Below are 18,970 nucleotides of genomic sequence, written 5' to 3'. Positions count from 1 at the left end.
TCTCCGGAAGTACGCGAACATTCTTGTAAACCAGTTATAAATCTCGTTGAGGGTTAACTGTCTGTCGGGTGCTTCCAGGATTGCCTGCGGGAAAGAAAAGGCTGACATGACACATTGCATCGGAGCAGCGGGACAGGAGTGGGCGGGACAAGATAGAGCGGGACAGGAGAGAGCGGGACAGGAGAGAGCGGGACAGGAGAGAACGGGGCAGGATAGGGCGGGACAGGGCGGGACAGGATAGGATGGGACAGGGCGGGACGGGATAGGGCGGGACCACACACAGACAAACTTGCAAAAGCTGACGGAATTCCAAAGTTATTGTGATTGAAGCAGACAGTATTAATAAGTTCAAGAGACAACTGGCAATGTCTCTGGAGAAGGGATCGGGGGCGATGGTGACTGGGGTGGAATTGGTATGGTTGGAATCTGTTGTGTACGTACCTTTAAGAGAGAACTGACTTTATACTGTAGTACCGGCAGTGACCACACCAGTATATAAAGCCATAGCAGGCTTCTGTACTTTCAGTTTAAGCTTACCTTCTGTTCAGTAAATACCTGTTATTATTGTTCTCCTGCAGCCTGTGTATTATTGATACGTGAACACTACACTGGCGACGAGCAGGTTCGAACTCACCTGCAGTACTGCATCACCTCACGGGGATCTTTCCCTGAAAAGAAGCTTCTTGGAGGTCGAAGTCAGAGCAACGGGCGTCGACCGCGGGCAACCGCCCAGTGATCCATCGGAGTTCGGAGAATTGCAGGGGAGGCTGTGGAGAGCTGGGCTTGGCTCCCCAGTCAAGGTGTTCCAGCAAATCGTGCTGGTAGCAGGTAGTGCGCTGACCCTTCCGGATTGTGGCGGGCTCGAGCTCGATCGAGCGGCTCTGCAAAGGGGCCGTGCAGCGTCGTCGGGAGGAAAAGAGAGAGAGAGAGGGTGGAGCGCACAGGGCACGGTCGGTGCTCAAGAACCGGGCAGCGTAGAGTAAATAAAATGAGGGGAAGGAAAAGTGAGACGTGCCGAAGCCGCGGGTCGCCGCCATTACCCTGTAGAACGCTAGGAGCAGCGTGGCAGCAAGGGGAAGAAGGAAAAGTGCGGGAGGCGCCATTTTATTCCATTGGGGAAGAAGGAAAAGCACGGGAGGCGCCATTTTAATCCATTGGGAAGAAGAAAAAGCACGGGAGGTGCCATTTTAAACCACCCAAGATGCCGAAGAGTGGCAGTATCACTGCTTTCGACAACGAGGTAGAAGACTGGACCACGTATGTGGAAAGAATTGAAGTGTACTGCAAGGCAAATGAGGTGGCCGATGGAAAGAAGGCGTCGGTATTATTAAATTTGATGGGCGCGAGAACGTACAGCCTATTGCGGAATTTAATTACCCCAGCGAAACCAATGGACAAAAGTTTTGAAGAGATTGTTAATATCTTACAGGAACACCTAAACCCTACACCGCTGCTGATAGCAGAAAGATTCAAGTTCCATAAAAGAAACCAGCACAAAGATGAAAGCAATGCTGACTATCTTACGGAACTACGCAAGTTATCGAAGCACTGCCAGTTCGGAGCAGGACTGGCAGACACCTTAAGGGATAAGTTTGTCTGCGGGCTCCAGAGTGAAGGGACCCAGAAATGACTACTTTCGGAAAAGGACCTGACGCTAGAATAGGCTTTCAGCGTGGCAGTATCCTACGAAGCAGCAGCACGGGGAGCTGCGGAAATACAACAGAAACCACAAGAATACAGCGCTAACGAAATGGCGTATGGAGCAGAAAAGTGCTATCGCTGCGGCAGAACAACCCATGATCAGAAGGACTGCTGGTTTAAGGACAAAGTATGCAGGCAATGTGGGAAAATGGGACACATAGCAAGAGTCTGCAGGTCGGGAAAGAAAACCAACACTAAAAGAACTACTAAGGAAAAGTACAAGAAAGAAAAAAAAATGACAGACAGTGGTTCAGAAGGTCAGGAGAGTGATAATGACTCCGGGAGCAGGAGACTAAGTTGTCTAAAGTTACACAACGTGATCGCAAAGGAGGATCACTGAACCATTTGGGTCACCCTCATGATAGCAGGGTCCCAAGTAAAGATGGAATTGGACACAGGATCAGCCCTAACTGTCATGAATCAATGAGACTATGAGCGGCTATTCTCACACATACCCTTGAAGGACACGTCCATTGTATTGAAGACATACACGGGGCAAAAAGTCTACCCCAGATGAAAAATAAGGGTGCCAGTTAAATACAACGGCAAGGAAACACAGAAACTGTATCTATATATACTACAAGATGGAGGACCACCATTATTGGAACGTGAATGGATCCGAAAAATACAATTGGATTGGCATTCCATTCAGGCGCTAACTGTGACTGACAAAAAGGATGACGACGTCACACCTGGACGACTGTCAAAAATTCTAACTGACGCGAAAGAGATGTTCCAACTAGGACTTGGGACTCTAAAAGGAGTAACGGCAACGATAAAAATCAAAGATAACGCAAACCCAAAATGTTTTAAGGCCAGACCGGTACCGTACGCGATCCGCCCAGCCGTTGAAGCAGAGCTGGAGAGTCTGGAGTATTCGGGTGTGCTGTCCAAGGTGGACTGGAGCGAGTGGGCCACACCCATCAAACACTTTACGAAGATTGATCTGGCCCAAGCGTATCTACAAATGGAGGTGGAAGAAGCATCTAGGAAATACCTCACGATAAACACTCACAAAGGTCTTTATCAGTACAACCGACCGGTATTCGGGGTAGCATCAGCCCCGGCTATTTGGCAGAGGGCGATGGAACAAGTCCTGCAAGGGATCCCGGGGACCCAGTGTTATTTGGACGACATCCTGGTTACGGGCGAAAATGACAGTGAACACCTTGCCAACCTGGAGCAGGTGCTCACTAGATTGCAAGAATATGGGCTACGAGCCAACCGCCCCAAATGCGAGTTTTTCAGGAGACAAATCTCGTATTGTGGCCACATGATTGATGAGGAGGGGTTGCATAAGTCCCCAGACAAGATTGAGGCAGTAGTCAAGGCTCCAGCACCGGAAAATGTGTCGCAACTGAGGTCGTTCCTCGGGTTGGTGAACTACTACCATAAGTTCTTGCCGAATTTATCTACAATTCTGCACCCACTGAACGCCCTGCTGCAAACTGGAGTAACATGGAAATGGAGTGATGAGTGTAAGCGTGCCTTTCAGAAATGTAAATGCCTAATCACTTCAAAAGAAGTATTGGCCCACTACAATCCAACACTACCGATTCGGTTGGCATGTGATGCGTCTCCCTACGGCATTGGAGTGGTGCTGTCACACAAATTCCTTGACGGTTCAGAGAGGCCAATAGCCTTTGCGTCGCGCTCGTTAACCTCAGCCGAGCGTAACTATGCCCACATTGACAGGGAGGCCCTCAGCCTGGTGTGGGGGGTGAAGAAGTTCAATCATTATCTGCACGGGCAGAAATTCACCCTACTGACTGATCATCAGCCTCTGGTCTCCATTTTTAACCCAAAGAAGGGCGTTCCGGTGATGACGGCGCAACGGCTGCAAATAGGGTCACTTTTTCTAGGGGCACATCAGTACGACATAGAGTACAAGGGTACGAAACAGCATGGAAATGCTGATGGGCTGTCGCACCTACCGTTGCCTACGGTGGAGGAAGCACCTGCAGTGGACCCTGTTGAGATATTCCATTCGACCATAGTCGAATGTCTACCTGTTACAAACTCAAGTATAGAGAAGGAAACCCGAAATGACCCGACACTCTCTCGGGTCTATGATTTGACTGTGAAGGGATGGCCAGCACATGGCGACTCACTGTTGCCAGCATTCTCGCCAAGGAGAGAACAGCTGTCAGTGTGCCGGGGGACCTTGATGTGTGGATCCCAAGTGGTAATTCCACCCAAGTTGAGAGATAGAATGCTCAATGAGCTTCATGATGGTCATCTGGGAGGGGTAAAAATGAAGAGCCTAGCCAGGGCGTTTGTGTGGTGGCCGGGAATCGATAAAGAAATCGAGGATATGACCAAGAGATGCACAGGATGCCAGAAGGTCCAAAACGCTCCACCACAGGCCCCACTACACCCATGGGAGTGGCCCTCATCTCCATGGCAACGGGTACACATTGATTTTGCTGGTCCATTTATGGACTCAATGTTTTTAATCGCCGTGGATGCACATTCGAAATGGCCAGAGGTCATCAAAATGTCCTCCACCACCACGGAGAAAACTATTGCAATCCTACGGACCATCTTCGCCAGGAATGGCTTGCCAGAACAGATTTGCTCCGACAATGGGCCACAGTTTGTGTCCGAGGATTTCCGGAGGTTTCTGAGGAATAATGGGGTGAAACATTACACATCTGCCCCATATCATCCAGCCACAAATGGATTGGCTGAGATGTTTGTTCAGACCTTTAAAAAGGCAATAAAGGCGATGTATAACGACGACATACCACTACAACACAAGGTGGATAATTTCTTGTTTGCTTACCGGAATGCGACACATGCAGTCACCAACCAAGCTCCAGCCATAATGTTCTTCAACCGAAGGCTAAGATGTCACCTGGATTTGCTCAAACCAAACATAAGACGAGATGTTGAGGATAAGCAATTCCAGCACATCAATGAGAAGCCAACCAGGAGCTTCAAGATAGGGCAACCAGTCTTGGCCCGCGACTACCGAACAGAAAAATGGCAGCCAGGAACGATATGCACACAGCAGGGACCACTAATGTACACAGTGGACGTTGGAGAGAGCATCGTGAGATGCCATGCTGACCAGATTCTAGAGTCACAGGAACAAGCCAAGCCCATACCACGAGCATGTGCACCTGGTAATGAACCCGAAGTACCGATTGCGTCTACCTCAGAATCAGTGGTATTGGAAGCTGACAAACCAACCAATGACAATGAGCCAGAATCGACTCCGCCGCAAGAACAGGATACTCGAGAAAGGCGCTATCCAGTCAGGATCAGGAAGCCTCCTCAAAGACTGAACTTATAAATGATTATTTCAGTTGATGTATATAGTACAGAGAAAATTGTAATTGTAATTAGTTATTATTTAATTGTTAAATGAATGTTATGTACTGTTTATCTAAGAGGGGAGGAATTGTTGTGTATGTACCTTTAAGAGAGAACTGACTTTATACTGTAGTACCGGCAGTGACCACACCGGTATATAAAGCCATAGCAGGCTTCTGTACTTTCAGTTTAAGCTTACCCTCTGTTCAGTAAATACCTGTTATTATTGTTCTCCTGCAGTCCGTGTATTATTGATACGTGGACACTACAGAATCTATCATAGAATAGCAGAAATGACAGCACGGAGAAGGCCACTCGGCCCATCGCACTTGTGCCGGTGCAAGCTCTTAAACTGGAGCTGATGACCCCAGTCCCATTTCCCTGTATCCTTTTATGTCCTTTCTTTTTGAATATTTATCCAAATTTCTTTCGACTTCATTTGAACTTCACAATGTCTGGGCAGAAAGTTCTCCCGACCTCCCTTCTCACTCCTGACCTTTTTCCCTGAGATTTAAACCCTTTCCTGCAGCAACTTCTTTCATAATCTTTAAAGCTTCAAATATGTCGACTCAAAAAATCCAAAGGAACGATCCCACCTTCCTGAACCTTTCCTCAGAAAACCTCATTACCTGGGGCCATCTCGATGGCCCCTCCCAAGGACAGTGGTCCTTTCCCTGAGGTCTGGCGGTCAAAGCTGCACCAATGTTGCAAATGGGATCTGACTGATAACTTCTACAGCAACGAGCCTCCTTTTAATTTGATATTGTAATTGGGGTATCTGTACTAATTAGCGATAACATAATGGAATTAATTATAAAGTCACTAATAAATCCAATGGGGAATTCAGGAGAAACTTCTTTACCCAGAGAGTGGTGAGAATGTGGAACTTGCTACCACAGGGAGTGATTGAGGTGAATAGTACAGATGCATTTAAGGGGGAAGCTGGATAAACACATGAGGGAGAAAGGAATAGAAGGATATGCTGATAGGGTGAGATGAAGAGGGTGGGAGGAGGCTCGTGTGGAGCAGAAACACCGGCACGGAGCAGTGGGGCCGAATGGCCTGTTTCTGTGCGGTACTGTACATTCTGTGTAATTGTACATGTCCTTAATTCCCACCTATTTTACAAAAAATAAACCTTATAAAATGGGTTGCAAGATATTTAGCTAGATGGCAATACACCTTTAAGAATCTTTTATTCATTCATTAGTACTACAAATAATGGCTCTCGCCCTGGGAGGCGAGACAGTGCGAGGCTCCAGTCAGATATGCCTTCAGGAACTGCGAATAACCGAGACTTGAAACCATCTCAACTCAAGAAAAGGATGTGTTCACTCACCTGTCTGATGAGGGATGCATATGTAAAGGGAGGTCGAACATCTGCATTCTTGTAAAATTCATGATTCTGAGCAAGTTCTGGAAGAGAACAGAAACCACACCAAAGTGTTAATGATGAATATTCGATATGAATCCTTGCTCAGTGCTCAGGGTTTACAGCAGTTAGATTTCCCTTTTAAACAGACTCCTCATGTTGCAGGGTTTTATCTGCTTGCAAGCTCTTCCCCTGGGCTGGGTTTCTGTGGGTTCTGACTGCCCTCACGTGACTCACACGCGTGGCCTTCCGTCATGAGTGAGCCTGAGCACGGAGTGCTGGCAGAATATCGAACCAAAGAGGAGCCTTGGGAGATGGCAGGAGCTTCAATGGAGAGGAATAGGCACCGGCCTTGAAAGGTACCAGTGCACCAACAATGAGGGGAAAGGAGCCAGGACCAGTCTGGGTGAGACTCGAGCCGCTGCCTAAGAATGTAAGAACACACGAATTAGGAGCAGGAGTCGGCCATTCGGCCCCTCGAGCCTGCTCCGCCATTCAATAAGATCATGGCTGATCTTTGACCTCAACTCCACTTTCCCGCCCGATCCCCATATCCCGCGATTCCCCTCGAGTCCAAAAATCTATCGATCTCTGTCTTGAATATACTCAACGACTGAGCCTCCACAGCCCTCTGGGGTAGAGAATTCCAAAGATTCACCACCCTCTGAGTGAAGAAATTTCTCCTCATCTCGGTCTTAAAGGCCGACCCCTTATCCTGAGACTGTGACCCCTGGTTCGAGACTCTCCAGCCAGGGGGAAACAACCTCTCAGCATCTACCCTGTCAATCCCCTTCAGAATTCCTACATTACAACAGTGACTACACTTCAAAAGCACTTCATTGGCTGTAAAGAGCTTTGGGACGTCCGGTGGTCAGGAAAGGCGCTGGAGAAATGCGGGTCTTTCTTTATTACATGTTTCAATGAGATCACCTTCTAATTCTTCTAATTTCTCCTAAGCCATAAAATGGATGTTAGTTACCCAGCTAGTTCTTGCCAGAAGCGTCCCACACCTCCCTTTAATTCATGAGTCTGGTTATAGTCAACAGAGGAGACAAAAGCTCTACCTGATAAATCTCATGTTTGCAATAATATTTGCCTCTCGTTAGGATAATTGACTAGTGGAGCAAATTCTGGAGCAACATGATTCAGCTCTTCAGAACCCTTAAAGGGGCAGCGTCCTCAGTGCATTCAGAACCCTTAAAGGGGCAGTGTCCTCAGCGCATTCAGAACCCTTAAAGGGGCAGCGTCCTCAGCGCATTCAGAACCCTTAAAGGGGCAGCGTCCTCAGCGCATTCCGAACCCTTAAAGGGGCAGCGTCCTCACTCAACGAAGTGTGTGGCAACTCATTTTGGGTTTTTTTGGGGGGAGGGGGCCATGTATCATTTCAGTCCTGATGATGTGATGTCGTTGTGACAATGCTCTACATCACTGGACCATATTTTTAAGTAAACAGCTAAATGTTTGTCAAACACTATTTCAGGAAGGCGCTGTCTTTTGATATGATGCTGATTATTTTGGCCAGTTTCTGCCCCTCCTCTCCAAAAGGTGTCTGCTCGTGTTGGAGTTCCATTCCATGGGCACCCACCATGCACCTTACCCAATGAGCTAGTCTTCATGACGGTGAATGAGAGTGGGGGGGGGGGTGGGGGGGAGAATGGAGCATCTCACCCCGGCCTGAACCTGTTGTCACACCTGTTCACTTCCTAACTGGGCTTACTGGATCGCAACCAGGAGCAGGACTGCTGGCTGTGCATGGTGCCCCCTAACCTGTGGGTGCTGAACCCACATCTTGTGCCCCAACTGCTAACTCAGCACAGACCAGAGATGGCGCATAAAGTTCAGTCACATTATCCGCGAGGAGATAAATTTACAGGGCTATGGGGAAAGAGCAGGGTGAGTGGGACTAATTGGAGAGCTCTTTCAAAGAGCTGGCACAGGCACGATGGGCCGAATGGCCTCCCTCTGTGCCATATCATTCTATGCTTTTAAACTCATCAACAATACACCGAAGGTTAAAAGCCTCTTACCTGAAGATATCGGCATGCAATACTTGTCAGAGTGCCTCCTCCGAATGGCTCCCATATTGTGTAAACTTGCTGAGCTGATGACGGAGGGTCCCTGCCTCATGGGGGTGATTGGCGTGACGGCTGAGGTTGGCGTGTGAGGTAAACTTTCCGGGAAAATGTCTGAAGAACTCTTGGAAAGCGTGACATTCGACACCAGGTTCAGCTAACAGCGAGCGATGGTCCGCAGGACGGTCATTACGTGAGAGAGGGGAAGAGGACAGAAAACAGAAAGAATAAGTGTCTTTGATAAATGAACTGGAGTCCCACCCTTTGAACAGCCTGAGTCGGAGGATACAGACCATCTCCACTAATTGGTGCATAAAATTGTTCCACTGAAGATCCAATTAACAGATGTGTCACTTGAGAACATCCTACTTCGGTCCCAGGGGAGGGGACCAAAGACCACCATTAAAGCACAGTATCTTACACTGAATACCCAGAGGCTGTTACAAGAGAATCCAACCACATCTGACTATTGCAGCTACCTTGGCTACACTTCCACTCACCCCGCTTCCTGTAAGGACTCTATTCCATTCTCCCAGTTTCTCCGCCTCTGTCGCATCTGTTCTGTCGATGCCACCTTACACAACACAGCTTCCGATATGTCTTCCTTTTCCTCAACCGAGGATTCCCCTCCACTGTGGTTGACATGGCCCTCGACCACGTCTCTTCTATTTCCCGCACTTCTGCTCTCACCCCTTCCCCTCCCTCCCAGAACCACGATAGGGTTCCCCTTGACCTCACCTTCCACCCCGCCAGCCTCCACATTCAACGGATCATCCTCCGCCATTTCTGCCAGTGTGATCCCCCACCAAACACCTCTCCCCCTCCCCTTTCAGCATTCCGAACAGCAGCCACATCTGACCATTGCTACAACTAAAGAACAATCACAAACTGGCCGCCCTATTCTCCCCTCCTCTCCTGAAGGTGCTGACTCTTGCTGGGTACAATCCCACTGGCGTTGACTACTCGCCAGCATCTCACCCAAGGGGCCATTGTTCATGAATGAACCTGGACAGTAAATGCCGCCTGGCGTTTCCTGCATGGAGAGTGTTACCGCTGACCCCCACCGCTTGTGCACTTCCAGCAGCGATCGCAATCAATACCAGGAACACTGACTGAACCCTCCCCTAGTCGAGTGGCACTAAGGTCAATGTTCCCGACTGGTACCCCACTGAGATCGGTTATTACAGCACGGGCCACGATGGAACATGGAATTACATTGAGTCTAAAGCTCAGAAACAGGCCATTCGGCCCCACTGCTCCGTGCCGGTGTTTCTGCTCCACACGAGTCTCCTCCCACCCTCTTCATCTCACCCCATCAGCATATCCTTCTATTCCTTTCTCCCTCGTGTGTTTATCCAGCTTCCCCTTAAATACATCGATACTATTCGCCTCAACCACTCCCTGTGGCAGTGAGTTCCACATTCTCACCACTCAGGTTTCTCCTGAATTCCCCATTGGATTTATTAGAGACTCTCTTATATTGATGGCCCCTAGGTCTGGTCTCCCCCACAAGTGGAAACATCTTCTTCATGTCTACCCTATTGAACCCTTTCATTATCTTAGGACCTCTATCAGGTCACCCCTCTGGAGAACAGAGCCTCTGCCTGTTCAATCTTTCCTGATAGTTATAACCTTTCAGTCCTGGTATCATCCTTGTAAATCATTCTGCTCTAATTTACAGAACAAACAGGAAACTGTTCAACCTCCGTCGCCTCCAGTCCAGATCCAAGGTCGTCCCATCCTCTGTCATCAAATTACAGTATGCAGACGACGCTTGCGTCTGCGCTCGCTCGGAGGTCGAACTCCAAACCATCGTCAACACCTTCACTGAAGCGCACGAGAGCATGGGCCTTACACTAAACATCCGTAAGACAAAGGTCCTCTACCAACCTGTCCCCGCCACACAGTACTGCCCCCCGATTATCAAAATCCACGACAAGGCTTTGGACAACGTGGACCACTTTCCATACCTCGGGAGCCTACTGTCAACAAGGGCAGACGTCGATAACGAAGTCCAACACCGCCTTCAGTGTGCCAGTGCAGCCTTCGGTCACCTGAGGAAGAGAGTGTTTGAAGACCAGGACCTCAAACCCGGCACTAAGCTCATGGTCTACAGGGCAGCAGTGATACCCACCCTGCTGTATGCCTCAGAGACATGGACCATGTACAGCAGGCACCTCAAAGCACTGGAGAGGTACCACCAACGCTGCCTCCGCAAGATCCTGCAAATTCATTGGCAGGATAGGCGCACCAACGTCAGTGTTCTTGCTCAGGCCAACATCCCCAGTATCGAAGCTCTGACCACGCTCGATCAGCTCCGATGGACGGGTCACATTGTCCACATGCCCGATACGAGACTCCCAAAACAAGCGCTCTACTTGGAGCTCCGGCACGGCAAGAGAGCCCCAGGTGGGCAGAGGAAATGCTTCAAGGACACCCTCAAAGCCTCCTTGAAAAGGTGCAACATCCCCATCGACACCTGGGAATCCCTGGCCCAAGACCGTACAAAGTGGAGGAGAAGCATCCGGGAAGGGGGCCGAACACCTCGAGTCTCTTCGCCGGGAGCAAGCGGAAGCCAAGCGCAAGCAGCGCAAGGAGCGCACATCAACCCAAGCACCCCACCCACCCGCCCCTTCAACCACCGTCTGCCCCACCTGTGACAGAGACTGTAGGTCCCGCATTGGATTCATCAGTCACCTGAGAACACATTTTTAATGTGGAAGCAAGTCATCCTCGGTTCCGAGGGACTGCCTAAGAGAGAGAATTAGCTCAGCACCTCACCAAAGGGTGCATTTGAGCAGCAGGGTTGCTGCAGCAATGCAACCTAAATTCAGTGGGTTTCACTCTCGCCTCTGAGTCAGAACGCCGTAGGTTCAAGTCTCACTCCACAGACTTGAGCACAAAAATCCAGGCTGACTCTCCGGTGCAGTACTGAGGGAGCGTTGCACTGTTGGAGGGGCAGTACTGAGGGAGTGCTGCACTGTCGGAGGGGCAGTACTGAGGGAGCGCTGCACTGTCGGAGGGGCAGTACAAAGGGAGCGCTGCACTGTCGGAGGGGCAGTACTGAGGGAGCGCTGCACTGTCGGAGGGGCAGTACTGAGGGAGCGCTGCACTGTCGGAGGGGCAGTACTGAGGGAGCGCTGCACTGTCGGAGGGGCAGTACTGAGGGAGCGCTGCACTGTCGGAGGGGCAGTACTGAGGGAGCGCTGCACTGTCGGAGGGGCAGTACTGAGGGAGCGCTGCACTGTTGGAGGGGCAGTACTGAGGGAGCGCTGCACTGTCGGAGGGGCAGTACTGAGGGAGCGCTGCACTGTCGGAGGGGCAGTACTGAGAGAGCCCCGCACTGTCGGAGGGGCAGTACTGAGGGAACGCTGCACTGTTGAAGGGGCAGTACTGAGGGAGTGCTGCACTGTCGGAGGGGCAGTACTGAGGGAGCGCTGCACTGTCGGAGGGGCAGTACTGAGAGAGCCCCGCACTGTTGGAGGGGCAGTACTGAGGGAGCGCTGCACTGTCGGAGGTGCAGTACTGAGGGAGTGCTGCACTGTCGGAGGGGCAGTACTAAGGGAGTGCCGCACTGTTGGAGGGGCAGTACTGAGGGAGTGCTGCACTGTCGGAGGGGCAGTACTGAGGGAGCGCTGCACTGTCGGAGGGGCAGTACTGAGGGAGTGCCGCACTGTTGAAGGGGCAGTACTGAGGGAGTGCTGCATTGTCGGAGGGGCAGTACTGAGGGAGCACTGCACTGTCGGAGGGGCAGTACTGAGGGAGCGCTGCACTGTCAGAGGTGCAGTACTGAGGGAGTGCTGCACTGTCGGAGGGGCAGTACTGAGGGAGCGCTGCACTGTCGGAGGGGCAGTACTGAGGGAGCGCTGCAGTGTCGGAGGGGCAGTACTGAGGGAGCGCTGCACTGTCGGAGGGGCAGTACTGAGAGAGCCCCGCACTGTCAGAGGGGCAGTGCTGAGGGAGCGCTGCACTGTCGGAGGTGCAGTACTGAGGGAGTGCTGCACTGTCGGAGGGGCAGTACTGAGAGAGCCCCGCACTGTCGGAGGGGCAGTACTGAGGGAGCGTTGCACTGTCGGAGGGGCAGTACTAAGGGAGTGCTGCACTGTTGGAGGGGCAGTACTGAGGGAGCGCTGCACTGTCGGAGGGGCAGTACTGAGGGAGCGCTGCACTGTCGGAGGGGCAGTACTGAGGGAGCGCTGCACTGTCGGAGGTGCAGTACTGAGGGAGTGCTGCACTGTCGATGTTGCCGTCTTTCAGATGAGACTTTAAACCAAGGTCCCGTCTGCTCCCTCAGGTGGACATAAAAGATCCCACGGCACCAATGTTCCCTGTAAATATATTTTGCCGCTTGTGGCCCCTTTAAGGAGCTGCACGGGCTGTTCAAAATACCGCGCAAGCACGGTTTTTACATTGAAAAGCCAGCAAGCCGCCTGCGCGGGTTTCCTGGATCGCTGCATGGCCACGCAGTTTACAGGGAACATTGCACGGCACTATTTCGAAGAAGAGCAGGGGAGTTCTCCCCAGTGTCCTGGGGCCAATATTTATCCCTCAATCAACATCACTAAAAACAGATTATCTGGTCATTATCACATTGCTGTTTGTGGGAGCTTGCTGTGTGCAAATTGGCTGCCGCGTTTCCCACATTACAACAGTGACCACACTTCAAAAGTACTTCATTGGCTGTAAAGCACTTTGGGGCGTCTTGAGGTCGTGAAGAAAGACAAATGATTTCTTTTATCTGTATCGTGCTCCTCATGTAAGAGAAATCTCTCAGACAGCTTTAATGACACGGAAAACACGGGAAGAGGGGGAAGGTGAAGATTGAAGGCACAGCCAAAGAGAAGAGTTGCTCAGAATATTATTTACTGTGCTGTTGAAACTTTGAATTTTATTTTGATGAAGGTTGAAGAAAAGGCGAAAGGAAGAGAAGAATAAGGCAGAGGAAACAGGAGAACTGGACACGAGGAAGAGAAGGACGAGGCGGAGGAGGCTGGAGATGAAGAACAGGAAGCTTCCTTCAAAATAAGCTAGCCCAGAATGCAAAGTGCTGAAGCGTGACAGTAACTCAGTAATGTAATGTGGGCTGGAGAAAACCATCGTTCATTTTGCTGCCTGTTCAGTTGTTTCATTTCTTTCCTATGTCTCTCTCATTTGTAATATTTAGTAACTTGGAATTCTTTCTATAGTAATCTGGGATGTAATGTTTAAGTTATCCACCAGATGGAGCCAAATAGTAAGGGATCACATTCACCAGTATTTAAGGTAATGGGTCATGTACTCAATGTCCTGGTACACCAGTTATTAAGGTAATGTGGCATTGCATTATGGATAGGACTCAGAGGTGAATCCTCCATCTTGCCATCGTGCAGTAAGAAAGTGTGTGTTTTGCTTGCAGCCTGTAAGAGATGTTTCTCTGCTACACCGGGTAATTAAACAGTTGGGTTTGGTTCCAAATATCTCGCTTATCTCAGTTTCTGACCTTACCACTCGGATATCACACTTTCAGATGTAAGGACTTATTTATTCCTTTGGTTGCCGTTTCCTGTTTGCCACCCACGCTGGCAGCTTGTTCCGTATATTGCTGCAGCCATGTGCCATCACTGGCCTCTTTACTCTAGTCATTCTGATCGTGATTCATTGCCCCGGTTCTGGATTGCCTCAACAGCATAAAAACGGTTCTGTTTCTAAATTATTCAAATTCTTAAAACTCACATTAAGTCTTCCCCTGGTTTTCTCTTCTCAAGAGGGCAAGAGTCCCAGGTGAAGAATCCCCACTGAACCTCGATTCAGAGCAGGGTTTCATTGTCAAACATGTGAAGTTGACAAGACAAAGAGTCGGCCAGACAAATGGGAATCCGCCAGCGCGCTCCTGTTAAAGGTGCGTCATCATGAGGGATTTCTGATTGTACAATGGTAAATCCTTCTTCTCCTTCTGCCCAACACAGCTTGCACGATTACATTCATGACGCTTATAAATTGCTGCTAATGTGAACAGTTGCTGATGGAAACCATCAAACTGGCCTCACGCTGAGGGGCAGGATGCGCCGGTGACCATGTACCTTTAACTAAAAGACTTGCATTTCTCTAGCGCCTTTCATGACCACCGTACGTCTCAAGGTGCTTTACAGCCAATGAAGTACTTTTGAAGTGTGGTCACTGTTGTAATGTGGGAAACACAGCAGCCAATTTGCGCACAGCAAGCTCCCACAAACAGCAATGTGATAATGACCAGATCATCTGTTTTAGTGATGTTGATTGAGGGATAAATATTGGCCCCAGGACACCGGGGAGAACTCCCCTGCTCTTCTTCGAAATAGTGCCATGGGATCTTTTACATCCACCTGAGAGAGCAGACGGGGCCTCGGTTTAATGTCTCATCTGAAAGACGGCCCCTCCCACAGGATGCAACTGTGTGAGTTTAGGGCAGCCATGCTGTCATCCTACCCACAGCAGGATTGAGAAGCAATGGTGTCCTTCTGTTAGTGGCGTTTGATCGAGCCACATATCCAGTAGACAGCGGGAATTTACACAGTACATTGTTATTAAAGGATTTAGGGCCCCAAAGTGGAGATTACCGCGACAGCAACTCGCCAAGGCTTCTTCGGCAGAACCTCCCAAACCCGCGATCTCTTCCACCTAGGACAAGGGCAGCAGGAGCATGGGAACACCACCACCTCCAAGTTCCCCTCCAAGTCACACACCATCCTGACTTGGAAATATATCGGCCGTTCCTTCATCGTCGCTGGGTCAAAATCCTGGAACTCCCTCCCTAACAGCACTGTGGGAGCACCTTCACCACACGGACTGCAGCAGTTCTAGAAGGCAGCTCACCACCACCTTCTCAAGGGCAATTAGGGTTGGGCAATAAATGCTGGCCTTGCCAGCGACGCCCACATCCCAAGAATGAATATAAAAAAGAATTGGTGGGAAAAAAAGGAAGTTCAGTGCAGTACCAACATTCTGCCGCTAGGTGTCACCAACACTTTAGGAAATTCCTATCACCAGTTTAAGAAGCTGGAGGCATCTAGGGGCAGAGTCATGACACTGCACCTCACGGCCAGTGACTCATACTGGAGGACACTTCCTCAGAGATCTGCTACTCTCCAGGACCTCCGTCAAATCCTCATTCACCACCTGAGAGCCTTGACAGGAACTGTCAGCAGTTCATCACAATCAAGCCTGACCCTGTCCTCAACTGATCATTAGAACAGAAGAATTAGGAGCAGGAGTCGGCCATTCGGCCCCTCAAGCCTGCTCCGCCATTCAATAAGATCATGGCTGATCTTCGACCTCAACTCCACTTTCCCGCCCGATCTCCATATCCCTCGATTCCCCTAGAGTCCAACAATCTATCGATCTCAGCCTTGAATATACTCAATGACACAGCATCCACTGCACAGCAGGGGTCACTGAGTAACCAATCAGATTCAACTTTACTGAAAAGCTTAAAAAACATTTGACTGTGAATTGACGGAGAACAGAGTCGGTGAGTGTCAGAGGGTGAGACAATCATTGGACGCCAACAATCTGAGAAGCTGGGTAAGCAAAGATCGAGCTACTCATAGCAACACTTTAGACTGGGCGCAATGAATACAGCTCAGGTTAGACAACATTCGGCCCGAATTAACCCAAGTGCTCTTCAAGATGCTCCAGTTAGCCTGGCTTTTAATGCTCTTCCTTTTCTCGTCCATTTCCAGGTGTCAGCTGTGGCTCAGTGGGCAGAGTGCTCCAGAGATGCACGAGATCCAGGCTGATACTCTCAGTGCAGTACTGAGGGAGTGCTGCACTGTCGGAGGGGCAGTACTGAGGGAGTGCTGCACTGTCGGAGGGGCAGTACTGAGGGAGCGCTGCACTGTCGGAGGGGCAGTACTGAGGGAGTGCTGCACTGTCGGAGGGGCAGTACTGAGGGAGCGCTGCACTGTCTGAGGGGCAGTACTGAGGGAGCGCTGCACTGTCGGAGGGGCAGTACTGAGGGAGTGCTGCACTGTCGGAGGGGCAGTACTGAGGGAGTGCTGCACTGTCTGAGGGGCAGTACTGAGGGAGTGCTGCACTGTCGGAGGGGCAGTACTGAGGGAGTGCTGCACTGTCGGAGGGGCAGTACTGAGGGAGCGCTGCACTGTCGGAGGGGCAGTACTGAGGGAGTGCTGCACTGTCGGAGGGGCAGTACTGAGGGAGCGCTGCACTGTCGGAGGGGCAGTACTGAGGGAGTGCTGCACTGTCTGAGGGGCAGTACTGAGGGAGTGCTGCACTGTCTGAGGGGCAGTACTGAGGGAGTGCTGCACTGTCTGAGGGGCAGTACTGAGGGAGCACTGCACTGTCTGAGGGGCAGTACTGAGGGAGTGCTGCACTGTCTGAGGGGCAGTACTGAGGGAGTGCTGCACTGTCTGAGGGGCAGTACTGAGGGAGTGCTGCACTGTCTGAGGGGCAGTACTGAGGGAGCGCTGCACTGTCGGAGGGGCAGTACTGAGGGAGCACTGCACTGTCGGAGGGGCAGTACTGAGGGAGCACTGCACTGTCGGAGGGGCAGTACTGAGGGAGCGCTGCACTGTCGGAGGGGCAGGACTGAGGGAGCGCTGCACTGTCGGAGGGGCAGGACTGAGGGAGCGCTGCACTGTCGGAGGGGCAGTACTGAGGGAGCGCTGCACTGTCGGAGGGGCAGGACTGAGGGAGGGCAGCACAGAGGGAGCGCTGCACTGTTGGAGCTGCCATCTTTCGGATGAGACGTAAACCGAGGCCCCGTCTGCCCCCTCAGGTGGATGTAAAAGATCCCATGGCACTATTTTGAAGAAGAGCAGGGGAGTTCTCCCCGGTGTCCTGGGGCCAATATTTATCCCTCAATCAACATCACTATAACAGATTATCTGGTCATTATCACATTGCTGTTTGTGGGAGCTTGCTGTGCACAATTCATTACAACAGTGACTACACTTCTAAAGCACTTGATTGTCTGTAAAGCGCTTTGGGACGTCCTGAGGTTGTGAAAGGCGCTGGAGAAATGCAAGTCTTTCTATTTTCTAACCCTAGGGGTCGGACACAGGCAGGAAGGGAATGAGTGGAGTGCCAGTACATTGATTTCATGTTGGCATTGTTCACTGGCTGCTGGGAAATATGGTTTCAAATTTGTAGTTTTCTACAGACTCTGCTCTGACTGAGGGACACTGACTCCACCTTCTGCTGGTAGAAATCTGTCAAATCTTTGATGTTCATATTTCCCAAGGTGCTAGGTGAGTTGTTGGACTGTTTGGAAGGTTGAGAGTGAGAGAGGGCGGTGGAGGAGAGGAAGGCGAGGGGGAAAGAGAGAGAGAGAGAGAGAGAGAATGGCAGAAGAAGAGAGACAAGAAGGAAGGAAGAAGGGAGGGAGAAAGAAACAGACTGGGAGGGGGAAAGAGAGGAATAAAGGAAGAAATTAAAGGGAAGAGGGAGAGAGAGACGAAGGGACAGAAAGAGAAGGATAGGGAGCGACAGAGGAAGGAAGAGCGGTCCGGACTTAGCTAAGGGAGAGGAAGGAGAGAGAGAGAAAGGGAGCGATAGCGGGAGAGGAACGAGAGGAAGGGGAGGAAAAGAGAGAGAGAGAGCAATGCAAATAGTTTGGATATAGAAGTAGAATGATTGAAGAGAGATTCGTGTTAGACTCTTCAAGATAGAAGGAACAGGGACAAAAGGAAGGCCAGACAAACACTGGTCAGACGGCACAAAAACGAACATTACACAAGGCGCTGATGTTAATGGAACAGCGCACCTCACAGCTGACAGAACGAGCTCGATACTTCATAACTCACTCACTGATCTGATAATGAAAACCGTTTTGTCTCATCCTCGGTTTCACTTTTCAAAGCAGACGGATGAGATTTATTTACCTTAACTCATCGTAATTGTACCCAAAATGGCCAATTCCCACGTGAAGCATCAGGCTCCTCCTTGGGGTATATCCCAGCTTGAATTTGTAATTAATATATTGCGGGAGCATTTATTGTACACCAAAGATGGATGAGATGTGCAAATAAACCATCAGTGGTTCACTTTATGCTATTTATTCTGCTGTTGTTGGATTTGCGGTCAATGACTTGTACACACCACGGTTAGTGAGACAGACAGAAACTAATGGAGCAATGAGATGGAAAAGAACAGTCCCAGAGATCTCTTATGGCTCACACCATCCCAAGCTCTTGGCTCAGTGGGCAGCACCCTCGCCTCTCAGTCAGAAAGTCATGGGTTCAAGTCCCCACTCGAGACTTGAGCACAAAATTAGCGCCGCACTGTCGGAGGGGCAGTACTGAGGGAGTGCCGCACTGTCGGAGGGGCAGTACTGAGGGAGTGTTGCACTGTCGGAGGGACAGTACTGAGGGAGCGCCGCCCTGTCGGAGGGGCAGTACTGAGGGAGTGTTGCACTGTCAGAGGGGCAGTACTGAGGGAGTGTTGCACTGTCGGAGCGACAGTACTGAGGGAGCACTGCACTGTCGGAGGGACAGTACTGAGGGAGCACTGCACTGTCGGAGGGGCAGTACTG

At 50.5% G+C, this 18,970-nt stretch overlaps 1 protein-coding gene across 3 annotated transcripts in view; it reads right to left on the bottom strand.

The window, feature by feature from the left end:
- Nucleotides 1–18,970, bottom strand: part of foxp4 (forkhead box P4) — a 728,261-nt gene that overhangs the window by 217,160 nt on the left and 492,131 nt on the right. For all 3 annotated transcript variants that reach the window (XM_086010975.1, XM_086010973.1, XM_086010974.1), the window contains 3 exons: nucleotides 8,419–8,620; nucleotides 6,359–6,435; nucleotides 1–84 (listed from right to left, as the gene is read on the bottom strand). The exon at nucleotides 1–84 is cut by the window's left edge and continues 18 nt beyond it. In XM_086010975.1, the coding sequence (XP_085867101.1) occupies nucleotides 1–84; nucleotides 6,359–6,435; nucleotides 8,419–8,620 (363 nt within the window). The remainder of the gene's footprint in view (nucleotides 85–6,358; nucleotides 6,436–8,418; nucleotides 8,621–18,970) is intronic.

Source organism: Somniosus microcephalus, chromosome 18 (assembly GCF_052327205.1).
Source record: "Somniosus microcephalus isolate GS21.2 chromosome 18, FLI_Smic_1.0, whole genome shotgun sequence".
Classification (NCBI taxonomy): domain Eukaryota; kingdom Metazoa; phylum Chordata; class Chondrichthyes; order Squaliformes; family Somniosidae; genus Somniosus; species Somniosus microcephalus.
This window is presented reverse-complemented; position numbering and strand designations above follow the sequence as displayed.